Source organism: Astatotilapia calliptera, chromosome 1, assembly GCF_900246225.1.
Source record: "Astatotilapia calliptera chromosome 1, fAstCal1.2, whole genome shotgun sequence".
In the NCBI taxonomy this organism is placed as follows: domain Eukaryota; kingdom Metazoa; phylum Chordata; class Actinopteri; order Cichliformes; family Cichlidae; genus Astatotilapia; species Astatotilapia calliptera.
Window position 1 is genome coordinate 36529758 of NC_039302.1, and position 12930 is coordinate 36542687.

The following is a 12930-nucleotide window of genomic DNA, read 5'->3' on the forward strand; positions in this document are numbered from 1 at the left end:
TAATACACGAATTAAATAAGAAAACAAACGTTTCACTTTTTTAAAAACAACTTTAATGGTTAAGTTCAACTTTCCCACATGAATGACGTGTTTTCGGCTTCTACGTGTCACGAGTGTTTCCCCTCTCTTCTGATTGGTCGCTCCCGCTGCTGTTCGCCAAACCAAGATGGCGACCACCCTGGTAGAGCATGTTGTCGCAGATGCAGGAGCGTTTTTAAGGAAAGCTCCTCTCCAGGTGAGTCTGTCCCTCCTGATACAGGTGGACCGGGTTGTGAGGGTGTGATTGACCCGGGAGAGGGGCTTCAGAGACCGGGGGGGAGAGGACTCAGCGTGGAGCTGGAGGCCAACAGGTCCCCGACAACAAACCGAGAAACCGGATCGTCTTCTGCTTTCACAGGGACAATAAATGATCCAGGACCATAAAACTGAGTTAAATGTGTTCATCTGGTCCCGGATCTTTAATGTCGTCCAGAGAAAGGAGATCTGGATCAATGGTGTTCAAAGCATCACCGGATGCTGTAGTTCAGGTTTAAACGTAGATGGACAGGTTTTTGGTCCGGATCTGGTCTCTGTTCTCAGACTGTTAAAGGAGAAAAAAACCGTGTTTAGTAAAATAAATATTCACTGGAACTTTAATAAAGATTTTAGCTTGAAGCGCATTAAAAAAATGAATTCTGGCTGCTGCCACGATAAAGATGAGGCTGAAGCTTCCCGATGTTATCTCACTCTGTTGGTTTTATTTGGTAGGAAATCGGCAGGAATATCTACACCCTGAAAGATGTGGTGGAAGAGATCCGAGACAAGCGCACCAGGAGGAGCCTGGCCTTCCTGCCGTACCAGCTGCACTTTAAGGAACCTCATCCAGAGCACATCAGACACGGTGAGCGGGCGTCTGAATCCCAAACCTCTTGTAAAGGTGTGATTTAACATCCTGGTGTCTGTTTTCAGTGACAGAGTTCTCCAAGAAGACCGGGGACTATCCGAGTCTCTCAGCCACCGACATCAAAGTCCTGGCTCTGACCTACCAGCTGGAGCTGGAGAACGTGGGCTCGCAGCACCTGAGGAAGGAGCCGGAGGTTAAGGTACCTGCAGCACACAGACTGGCGCTCCTGTTTGCTGTTTATTCCTAATGTGTTTAATATTTATGTATATTTTTACTCCTGTGCAGTTAGCCTCGCGTGTTCATTGCACCCATACTTTGGTTGTACAATCCCAATAAAGGGTTGTTCTATTCTATTCTATTCTTGACTCTGTACAGCAGACACGTAGAAGTTTAACTCCACACTGTGATAAACTCAGACTCCTCTGGTTATTTTCTGATCCAGGTGAACATTCAGAGCACGCAGCGCCACCCCGAGACTCCGATGAACGTCGCCGGGTTCCACTTTCCTTCCAAGGTGAGAGTCGGACGCTCGTGTCAGCCGTCAGGCCGGCGTGCAGACAGGAACGTTTTCTCACTTTGTGTTTGCGTCTTCAGAAACCTGCGGACAGCACGATTGTCCAACAGACGGAGACGGAAAAGAAGACGCCGAACGAGACCAACGGCGACGAGTTCAACAGCTTCCAGTTCTGGAGGGAGCCGCTGCCGGCCATCGATGACGAGCTGCTGGGTTTACTGGTGAGGAAAGAAACACAGCTCTGTTTGGTTCGATCGTAGATGTTTTGAGACAGTAGCTTTAGAAGTTTCTGTCGTTTAATTTTTGCATCTTTTCCTCATAATGTGAAATTATTTTAATCAGGAAACCAAACTTGAGAGATTTAGGAGAATCTGAACGTCACAGGCAGAAATACTCGACTCCTTTCAAAGTGTTTAAAAAAGTTATTTCCTTTCTTGTAAATCTCTCGTTTCTTTACGCTGTCAGTTAAAATTGGGGAAAATCTGACGATGTACCTTCTGCTGACCTTCGTCTGTGCTTAGTTTTTAAAATACACAATTTTGAGCTTTGTTCTGATGTTGTTTCGGAGCTCGTCTTCATTTCCTCAGACTTTTTCTATTCTTTTGTATTTTTGATGCGACAAACGTTAAAAGCACGATAAGTGACGGTCTGAGACTTCATGCCGTGGCGAGAGGACAAGGAGCACCTGGACCTCACAGTCTCACCGACTCTCGCTGTAACGACTTCCTCAGAGGGTTTTAAATCCCTCTGCTGACACAGACGTCTGTGTTTGCACAGATAGTTTCAATGCTCAGAACCTTTCCTCTGTGAACGTGTCTTAAAGCGATCGTAGAAAACAGGCGAGAAGCTTCAGAAACCGAGCCGAGCTGCCTTTGTTACAAACACATACACAATCTCTCTGCCACTGATGAAACCAGCTCCATTATTCTGACTGTTCTAAGACCAAAGAAGCAGAGTTTAAAGTAACATCCACAGAATAAAATCATGGAGGACGGACTCTGTGAGCTGCATGTGTGAATGTCTGTCCCCTCCCACAGCCAGTGGCGTGGTTCCACCTCTGAGCACAGAGGTTTTGTGGTGCTGTGTCTTTACTGGGTTTTTTCCTGTGAAAACATGTGGAACTGGTTTGGAACATCGTGCAGTGGTTGTTAGTCCTCCACACTGAAGGGAGCCAGCTAGGGTGCTTTGGGGGTCCGACCAGAAAACCTGCAGCGCTGCAGGTTAACTGTTTCACCCAGGACAGAACCAGGACACACTGGAGAGGTTAAAGCTCGCAGCTGGGTGGAAATTCCCGAGAAAATGTCTGAAGAGAGGAACATCTGTTTTCCCCGGCCACTAAGGATGGATGGACAGACAGATGGATGGAGGCATGGGTGGATGGATGGACGGAGGCATGGGTGGATGAATGGAGTTGGGTGCCGTGTTGTTGGAAAAGAGATTGTGTCTCCAGGTTGTGCACGTAAACACAGCGTGTGTGTTATCGCTGCTGCTCTGTCAGGGTCCAGCGGAGGGTTTAAAATCGAGCGGCGGACAGAAACAAGCGGACACACGGACGACTTCGGACGGAGACCAGTTCAGCAGCTTTCTGTTCTGGAGGGATCCGCTCCTGACCTTCAGCGATGAGCTGCTGGGTTTACTGGTGAGTTGAAAGGGAAGAATGTTTTCATGCTGGGAGTCTCGTAGAGCAGCTTTGCATGATTCACAGTTCAGAATAATCCTTTGTGTTCCTCTGAGCCTCGGTTCAGCCCCTCAGTGAGCGCTTGTGGCTGAGTGTGACCGGCTGCAGTTTGCAGGAGACCTCGTTCATATTTAAAGGAGCCTCCATGAGACTTTGAGGGCTGCAGGCGTCTTTGTGTTTGCATGGTTTCACACGCCAGTCAGACTCTAGTGCATCAGTGCATTACCCTTTTATTTCTGTTGTTGTGTTGCAGCCTCTGAACTTCATGTGCATGCCCACCACCTCCACCTCCTGCAGCACATTTCAAGAGAAAAAGTAGTTCAAGTGTGATCTGAGGTCTTATTCTTGTAATGTGTAAATAGTGAATCGTGTGGAAAACGTTCCTGACGTTGATGGCGTGGGATAAACAGGGTTTCCTCCTCAACATCTCCCCGTAGGAAAGGATGCATGTGAGAGGAAGCAAGGAGACAAAGGAGGAATTTTACATCTCTCACTGAGTCATAACTTCTGTCACCTGTCAGACTGCAGTGATGATGATGATGATGATGCTGTTTGTTTACAGAAAGAGGGCAACGAATCACCACAGACAGAGGAGAGGGCGGAGCAAAGGGCGTCGGCGGGCCAATCGGACGACGAGGACAAAGAGAACGAGCCTGATGACGAAGATGACGAGGAGGACGATGGAGGAGGATGGATCACTCCCGGTAACATCAAAGAGGTGAAAATGGACTCCGCTGATTGGACGGCTCCAGCTGACATCAAAGTCGGCTGTCTCACCACCGACTTCGCCATGCAGGTAACGGATGCAGACGGTGCATTCGCTGTTTTTCACCTTCTGTCTAAAGGTTTGTGTGAATGGTTTCAGTAAACCGCTGCGTGAATAAATATTCTCCTGCTTTACGCCGGACTTCAAAAAGCTTTCGCTGTCTGTGTCCCAGAACGTTCTCATTCAGATCGGACTTCACGTTCTCTCTGTGAACGGGATGCTGATCAAGCAGGCGAGGAACTACATCCTGAGATGTCACGCCTGCTTCAAGTGAGTCCGAACAAAGTTAACAAAACCTCTTCAGGCTGAAAGGGAGGCAGCTCGAATCCGTTCCAGCGAAAAATACAAAACACGACATTTAAAACATTTAAATTTATATCAAGAGTAGAATAAAGGTGCTGAACAAGTGAAAATGTCAGGACTGCTTTATTAAAAGAATAAAGATAAATTAATACATAAATAAAATGGACAAAGTCAATGAAAGGAATAAAATAAATAAATAAATGTATTAAATTGCTGCTTGAGTAGGTTAAAATAAAAATAATAAAACACAGTAAAAATGATGCTTACATAGAAAAATATAATAAAGGTGCTCCAGAGATACAGATGTAAATAAGGTCAAAATAAAACATCATGTAAAAATCTGAATATAATCCATTAAAGTGGCTCTACACCAGGGGTGGGAGGGCCGGCGTCCTGCAGGTTTTAGATCTCACCCTGGGTCAACACACCTGAATCACATGATTAGTTCATTACCTGGTTTCTGGAGAACTTCAGGACATGTTGAGGAGGTCATTTAGACATTTAAATCAGCTGTGTTGGATCTAAAACCTGCAGGACTCCGGCCCTCGAGGCCTGGAGTTCGCCCACGCCTGCTTTAAGAAAAAGCACAGATGTTAAAGTGGATCAGAACGATGGAGCGTGGAGTGCAGGGTTGGAACAAACCTAACATGAGAGGACAGATGTTCCTCAGACGGACAGATGTTAGTGACCTGTCCTGTTCTTAGAGGCTGTAAGGAGAATAAAGCGAGGGGTTGCCCGTCCAGGAGCATTGACCTGTTAAATGTTTCGATTCCAGGACGACGAGCGACATGAACAAAGCTTTCTGTCCTCACTGCGGGAACAGAACCCTGAAGAAGCTGGCGGTGACGGTGAACGAGGATGGCAGCATGCAGATGCATTTCTCCAAAAACCCCAAAGTGTTGAACCCCAGAGGGCTCCGGGTGAGACGCGGCGTTTTATCACTTCTAAAATGACTCTGCGTTCGCATCTGCAGCGTAAATCGTTTTTTCAGACCGCTTCAGTTCTGCCTGAGTCGGGTCTAAACGTCCTAAACATGACCGCTGCCATCTTGTGTTTCAGCACACGCTGCCTCTGCCTCAGGGGGGGAAACACTCCACCAACCCCCAGCTGGTGGAGGACCAGCGCTTCCCCCAGCAGAGGCTCTCCCGGAAGGCTCGCCAGAAGACCGATGTCTTCAACCCGGACTACGTGGCCGGAGCGTCGCCGTTCTGTGAGAACGACATCTACAGCCGAGCCGCCAACCTGCAGATCAGAGACGGCCAGTGTGGCGGCGGCAGGAGGCGGGCCAACCCCAACGCCACCCGCAGGAAGTTCATCAAGAAGAAGTAAAGATGGCGAGCATGCATCGTGTTTAAATTAAAGGACCGGACCGTCATTTCCCAAATCATCCATCGGCTCACGTGCGACAGATTAACTCACCAGGTCTTCTGGTGCGTTCATGGACAGTCAGACATCCAAGACATGAGGATTAACTACAGCTCTAAACACGGTGTTCAAAGCAGAAGAGACGCGCGTGACAGCCAGAGGAAGTCGATGACACTCGGCGACACACGGGCGAATTAACTGCTGGCAGCACGAGTGACTCTAACAATACCAGCTCCAGATTATTACAGATTACATAGCATCCCTTATGGAACGAGCCAGAATAATAAATACATTAAAAGTGTGTGAAATTTCACATCGGTGTCTGTTTCTGCTCATTACCTCCACCACAGAGGCAGGAGCGCGCTCGGTCTGCAGGGCGGCGACGTGATACAGAGATTCTGCTACATATCAGGATTTCTGTGAGTGAAGAAGGAAGAAATAAAGCTCTGCTCCTAAACACTCGCTGCTGGAGACGTTTCTCCTCCAGTCGATTAGATGAAGGATGGCAGAGGTGGATGAACATCTGTAAGAGCAAACGGCAGTACTGAACGGACCAATAACGGTCACTCTGGGTTACACGGCTACAGCGTGCAGGTGCACATCAGGTTCAGGGTTTAAACAACGACTAAGGTGTAAATCCTCCTTCAAATTTTGCCAGACGTAATATTCTTATTAAAATATTTGTTTTAGAGAGCAGTGAAACCTTTCACAGCGAGTCTGCTTGAACTACGTTATAGTTTCCAGCTCAGTGTTTATGGCTGATCTTCAGTATTTTACATCTTTATGATAAAAACATCATCATGAGAAACATTTCTAACTGTCCTGTAACGTCGGGGTCCTGCACTGAAAAACGCAAACCGACTTCTCTGCAGTTTTCACTTTGTAAAGCCGGACCAAACGTGACCCTTCAGTGGGCTGCCTCTGGGGCCGAGGGCCACATGTTCGACATAAATAAACTTTATTATTGATTACAATTTCATGCTTTGGCGTGTGGTTAAACGGTAACACCACTGTGTGCCGCATAGTGCTGGACCTTTTACGCCTTTATCTTCTCGTTGCACCTTGTGAGTCACTGAAGTTGTGCCAGAAATGCTGTGTTTCTATGGTAACACAGCATTACATCATTGAATTGTCCCGTCGCCGTCTGACAGTAAAATTACACAAAAACCAACGATTCAAACACGACGCAGAGGGAGAACATGATCACTGGAAGGTTTATATTTTTAAACAGGAAAATAAGACCTAACAGGCAGGTGTAGTAAGGCTGTTAGTTGGTGGAAGTAGCGTCCACGAGGTGCTCACCTGTAGATCTGTGAAGGTGGAGATCCTTGAGTTTATCTTCAGATATTCCAGACAGGTGGAGATCAGCTCAGACTGACCGTGACTGTGCAGAAACTGCAGTACGCTCCTTTAAACATGAGACTGACTCGTCAATATAATTGATCTTTATTGATTTCCAATGAATCTTTGAATCAAAGTGAAAGATTTGTGTCCAGACAGTTTAACAAACCCACCATGTAAATCAGACACAGCTGACGGACTACAACTCCCAGCTGACGGACTACAACTCCCAGCTGCCTCAGCAGAAAAAGCTCAAAGATGAGGCCGACGCTGGATGAAAATGCAGAGTCAGTTTCTGCCCTTCAGGACTTTCCTATAATAAACCAAACTTTTGGTTTTCTCACATTTCTGACACGTTACCAGGAAAACACAAACATTCAGTTTTTCCTTCTTAAAGGACGAGAACGAGCTGAAGATCTCCGGGAGCAGAGTTAAAATCAGGTGGACTCCATCATCGATGGAAAAAGAAGCAAACTAAACTATTTGCTTATTTTCCTTCTACGTTAGTGAGTAAACCTTTAAATAAGAGAAGAAATGTCACCATTAAAGCCTTTTTCTCACATATATAAAAATATTTTAATGCTTCAGTTTTGACAGATGTCCGTCACAGGATACAGTTTAGAGCCAGCGTTTCCTCGCCTTCACTCCTCGTCCTGCTTCGGCTCTTTAAACTCTGTCTTTGTCAGTTCAGCTCCGGGTTTGGAGTCTCTGACATCGGATGGGGTCGGCGCCGGTTCTTTGGGCTCCATGTCAAACGTCAGGCTGCTCAATTCTGCCGTAATGTCGACCTCTGGCACCGGCGGCTCCTTCTGAGGAAGCAGGAAGTCCAGAGGCTCGAGGACTGTGGCGAGGTCGATGGAGCCCAGATGGCCGTACTTGTGCAGCTGGGTGGGAGGAACACCTGCGGAGAGACAACAGATTTGATTCAGACCAAACTCTGCTGCTCAGCACTTCTTAAGCTATTTTAGCCATTACAAAGAATAACTTTGAGAAGAGAGTCCAGGGCAAAAAAAGAAAAAGAGGTTAAAGATTTTTTCTCTTTTAAACTAATTTTGTGAAGTTTTCTTCTCATTGACTGATTGGACCAAAAGTTTAACTTTACTACACAAAAAAAGCTTGTGTGGTGATTTTGTGGTTTTATTAGTGCCCCCTACAGGCTGAAGCGGTCATTACTCCAAATTCAGACCATGGTTTCACAAATGTCCCAGTGGCTACGCCCATCTTTTATGTACAGTCTACCATGTACGTTCATGCGGTTTCCAGCCCGAGACCGAAGGTGACCAACAAGAACAACAACGCAAGGACAACAGTTTAAACTGAGACCGCATTATTGGAATAACGGCTTCACTTCCAGGCCCGTCGTTAAACGTCTTCAGCATCACCGCGTCCGTTTTAAACGAAGAAACAAACTCAGACGTTGCTGCGAGTCCTCACCCAGGATGAGAGCGAGCTGAGCCGGTGGAAACAGGACCTGCAGGCAGCGGTTCAGGAAGGGCAGCAGGTCTTCAGCGTACGCACAGCAGAACTGAATAAACAGCTCCTTCTCCCGGCTGCTGAAGGCCGTCTCCTCCGCCCAGTGAAACACCAGAATCTGACGGGTCACCTGACAAAAAACGACACCGTCAGCAGCTGTTAATCCAGCATCAGTCTGACTTTAACCCAGATTACACCAAAGATCCAGCTGCTCACCATCTTCAGGGCTTCCTCCAGGCATTTGGTGACATTCTCCACCACTCCGATGGGGCAGCAGAGGCGGAGGTCATTGAAGGCGGTCAGGATGTTGTTGAGAAAGCAGGCGAGCGGCTGGAAGTCCAGCAGGGACATTGGGGGCTGCAGGGTGCCGGGCTGCGGGGCGGGGGCTACGACGGGGATGGTCCCTGCCAGCACTGAGGGCAGGGCGATGAGGGTGTACAGGTTCATGTCCTCCTGGAACTTTTCCACCGCCTCCTTCACGGCTCCGCGGAACGTGTCCACCGCCACCCGCTGGAACATGGGCGCCAGCTGCCCGCGGAAGTCCGCCCCCACCCTGCTGAAGGACAAACCGAAGTACATGCACTGACCCAGCAGGGAGTCCAGGCGGCTGCCCACACCCCGCTGCAGGTCCCTCTCTAAGGTCTCCAGGAACTCTGCCACCTTGTGCACCACCCAGCCGTGGAAGATGGCGCCCTCGTTCACAGCCATGAGCCCACCGGCGGGGGGCACTAGCGGGTCCTCGTCAGAGAAGATGGCTCTGTACTGGGTGATGATGTCAAACATGTGCACCCTGCAAGCCTCGATGGTCTTGGTGATGTGAAAGTAAGCATCGTTTTCAGGTATGGCGGCGAGGATGGAGTGCAGCCAAGTGCTGCGAGCCTGCAGGAACTTCACCCGCAGCTCCGCCTCCGTGAACACGTCCATACGCCGCAGGTAACCGATGACGCGGAGGCACACGGGAAGCTGGGAGTTGCTGCGGAGCTGCTGCAACAGCTGGTTGAGCATCAGCTGAGCCGACTGACGCACTTCACGCACGATACCCTAAAGATGGAGACGGTCAAAGGTTAGAGGAGCCGAAACATTAGATGTTCTCCACAGTGACCTTTTCTGTTTTATATCTCAGCAAAGAGAAAGTTTCTCAACTGTTTTTCTCCAGTTTTTGTCAATTTAGAGTTTAAACTAGCGATTTCCAGCCTGTACCTGAACCTGAGCCCCATCAACAACCTCCCGCAGTCACATTTTAGCTTTTTCACCTTCTCTGAAAGCCTGCTTTATTCCAGCTGGCCAACACCTGGAAGCCTGCTGAGGGGCAACACCCAGAGCTTGTTAGCTGTGCACGTAACAAAAGAAAACTGAGTATTCAGAGCGGTCTGGAGCCTGAGCTCTTTAATTCTCTTCACACGTGTAATTGTTTATTTGAACATTTTTTCTCCAACATCACACGACAGAAAATCAAAGAAAAGTAACGTTTATTTAGCCCTAACAGTTCATTTTCCTAAATAACATTTAGAGTTTCATTCAGGCAGTAAAAAAACCCCAAACACACCCGCTTTTTGGTCAGCCTGGTCTGGACTCACCTGGATGACGGGCAGCGACGAGTGTTTCTTCTCCAGCCTCTTCACGTATGCCGCCAGCTCCAGAGCCTCTTCGTAGTAGCCGTTGCGGACGCAGGTGTCCATGAGCTGAGGAATCTCCAGAATCTCCAGGATCTCCGTGTGGCGGTTCAGAGTGAGGCTGTTCATCCGGCGGCTTGCTCCGATCTCCTCCGCCTCTTTCATGAAGTGCCTGAAAACAAAATGAGCCCCCAAAGCTCAGAGAGACAGCACAACAGCAAAAACACAACTATGTGTAACACTTTATAGCTCTAAGAACCTTTTATTATCTTTCATTAATGTTCCCAGTCTGTAGTTTTGTTCTGGTTGTGGCTAAAGTCTGGCTGCCTGTTTTTTATTCTGAAAGGAGGCTGACGAGCCAGCTCAAGGGAAATTAATCTGCTGCTGTTTTATTCCCAGTCAATTCACCTTCTGTGGCATATTCCTAAGAAAATAACTAAGTTATTCACTTTGTGATCCTACAGTGAGCTACAATAATAATAATCTGCATCTCTCTCCTTGATCAGTTCATCCTGTGTGCTTTTTAAAAAATATCTAAAGTTTTTATTAACCTAACAGTAAATGATGACACTTTTATAGACCCCAGTTTCCTCCTGCTGACATCCCCTCCACAGGGAGCCACCGACCTGCAATTCTCTCCGAAGCGGGGCAGCTTGTCCAGCAGCCGGGACACGCTGCTCTCCACCCGCCCGAAGTCCCGGTAGATGTGCTCGGTGCAGTCGGCGGTGCGGATGAAGGTCTGGTAGTTGGAGAAGGCCAGCTCCCGGGTCTGCTGCAGGATCTGAGCCCGCTCCTCCGCCAGCCTCTCCGGCTCCCGACCCAGCTTCTCCACCCCGAAGGAGCTGAGCTCCGACAGGTAGGCCGCGAAGTCCGGGTTGTCCCTCCAGCTGTCCGGGAAGCTGTCCTTAAAGATGGACGCCAGGATGCTCTCATCCTCCACGTCCACCGCCGCCATGTTTACCGCTGCAGGTTCACGGAGTCCCGGTTCACAAACTGACAGATTTCCTGGTTGTAAACAACCGGAACATCCAGTGCTGACGAACACGTCCCGGTTCTTCTTCTTCTCCTTCTGACGCGTGTCAAAAAAGCTTAAAGGTGAAATACTGCCACCTGCCGGTGTTGTGCCAAAAAGTCATTTCCGAAGTTTCTTTGTTTTTGTTTTGTTTTGACTGTATACTATAATAATAGGTATATATGAAATACATAGAATATATTTGTGACTCTGATTTATTGAGTTATTATATCTATTTTGTCCTTTTTGGTCACTTAAATCATGTTTCTATAACTGTGACGTTACATTTGTTGGCCACGTCTCTCAGGAAAAAGACATTTCTGTTGCTAAAAACTGATAACTCAGCTATTATCAAGGCAGCTTCTGCCTTGAGATAGGATTTCTTTTTTTTTTGTGGAAAGTGAATGAATTATTCATGAGAGAGATGTCTAACACTTTTTTCACAGATTACAGGCCAACAATTAATTTATGACTGTTTAAATGTTTTTGCAAATATCACCAACACCAATATGAATAATTACTAGGATACTGATTTACCTGTATAATAATATGATAATAATATTCTAAGTACATTACAGTACAGTAAGTATATATGATACTGTAATAGAAAAATTACACACACTCGTTAACCTCTCAGTGAACCTCTGCACCAAAGCCTAGTGAGGCTAAAAATAGCCTAAATTAATTTAAACGAATTACGTTATTACAACTAATGCATAGACTGGCCATGGGCATACCGGGCATTTGGTGATTTTTCGTTTTTATGGGCTGATGGTTTTTTGTTTGTTTGTAACAGTATAAACAATGAAAGGTGGTGGATTGGCCAGATGCTGGCAGATGTGTAAGAAGTTGTTTGGTGGTGGCTATGGCGGAGCTCCCACTGAGGCCAGCAGGTGGATGAGGGAAAGGGGAGGCAGGAGGAGGAGGAGAGCCCCGAGGCGGCCGCCGGTCCGAGTGTCAGGTGAACTGAACTTCAGGTAAGAAGTTATGACCTGCAGTCTATCTGGGTCAGATATGAACCAAGTTTAGGTGGAGTTTATTTTCATGTTGCTGACTTTTTACAGTCAGTTACAATAACTTGTACTGACAGAGTTCCTATACAGCTGGGTGGGTGCTATGATGTTACTGATAGTGAACTTTACTTTATTCATAAGGTTAGTTAGTAGAGTTGCCAACCGTCCTGTAAAAACGGAATCATCAGAGAAAATATTACGCGTTTCGTGTTGAGCTGAGAAGAGACGCAGTTTGTCCCGGACTTCAGCTATAATGAAAAAGACACAAAGCTGGATTTATTCTGCGTCTTTACGCTGTTAGCTGCCTCTTCTTCGCTCATTCAATCATGAAACTGATCAATGATCAACTGATCGGCTTTTCTCTCTCGTTTGTTGATCGCCCACTTTGCGCCAGAAACAGGAAACCAGCAGATGTCGCGCTAAACAACAGCAGCACGTTTAAGCTGGATCAGCTGTTGTTAGAATTTATTTAATATTAATTTCTAGTATCAGCTGATGTTTGCTGGAGCCACAGCTCTAAAACTGCTGGTCATGATGTCGGTTTGGTTATGTGAGAGGGAAACATGAAACCAGGAGATGTCCTTACTGGATCATCAGAGCTGAACAGGTGATGGAGAAACAGGTTTACCTTTTAGATGACATGAATGAGTTGAAGTTATCAACTGTTTCTGAGAGACAAATAACACCAGGATCCTTTTTTATGTAGCTGACAGCTGGTAACTGTGCAGGGGCGGGTCTAGCAAAGTTTTGCCAGGGGGGCAGGTAGGGCATTAACAGGGAGAGGGGGGCACAAAGAAATACTTTTCTTTCTTATTCTCATTTAAAATGTCTCGCTTTTAATAAATAATTATCTGAATCTTACAACCAAAGTTTTCATCTGATGTACAATGTATAGAAATCCTACATATACCAACAAGACTGTACATCACTGTCACAACAGCGTTTGTTTTCATTCAAAGGCTTTATGGC

At 47.0% G+C, this 12930-nt stretch overlaps 2 protein-coding genes across 5 annotated transcripts in view; one reads left to right on the plus strand and one right to left on the minus strand.

The window, feature by feature from the left end:
- Positions 1-101: 101 nt before the first annotated feature.
- Positions 102-12930, plus strand: part of nob1 (NIN1 (RPN12) binding protein 1 homolog) — a 63062-nt gene continuing 50233 nt past the window's right edge. The window contains exons 1-10 of one of the 4 annotated variants that reach the window (XM_026176393.1): positions 105-235; positions 748-880; positions 949-1082; positions 1326-1397; positions 1478-1618; positions 2896-3036; positions 3638-3871; positions 4014-4111; positions 4920-5064; positions 5204-5822. In XM_026176393.1, the coding sequence (XP_026032178.1) occupies positions 167-235; positions 748-880; positions 949-1082; positions 1326-1397; positions 1478-1618; positions 2896-3036; positions 3638-3871; positions 4014-4111; positions 4920-5064; positions 5204-5473 (1437 nt within the window). In that variant the 5' untranslated portion in view covers positions 105-166 and the 3' untranslated portion in view covers positions 5474-5822. Of the gene's footprint in view, positions 236-747; positions 881-948; positions 1083-1325; positions 1398-1477; positions 1619-2895; positions 3037-3637; positions 3872-4013; positions 4112-4919; positions 5065-5203; positions 5823-12930 lie in introns of those variants that run through there. The other 3 variants (XM_026176411.1, XM_026176385.1, XM_026176402.1) reach the window with 3 other exon arrangements.
- On the minus strand, positions 6940-11056 carry LOC113027004 (conserved oligomeric Golgi complex subunit 8-like). Its single transcript, XM_026176377.1, has 5 exons — positions 10563-11056; positions 9901-10108; positions 8540-9364; positions 8285-8453; positions 6940-7751 (listed from the first exon to the last, which is right to left on the minus strand). The coding sequence occupies exons 1-5, from the start codon at positions 10889-10891 to the stop codon at positions 7492-7494; spliced, it is 1791 nt and encodes a 596-aa protein (XP_026032162.1). The 5' UTR covers positions 10892-11056; the 3' UTR covers positions 6940-7491.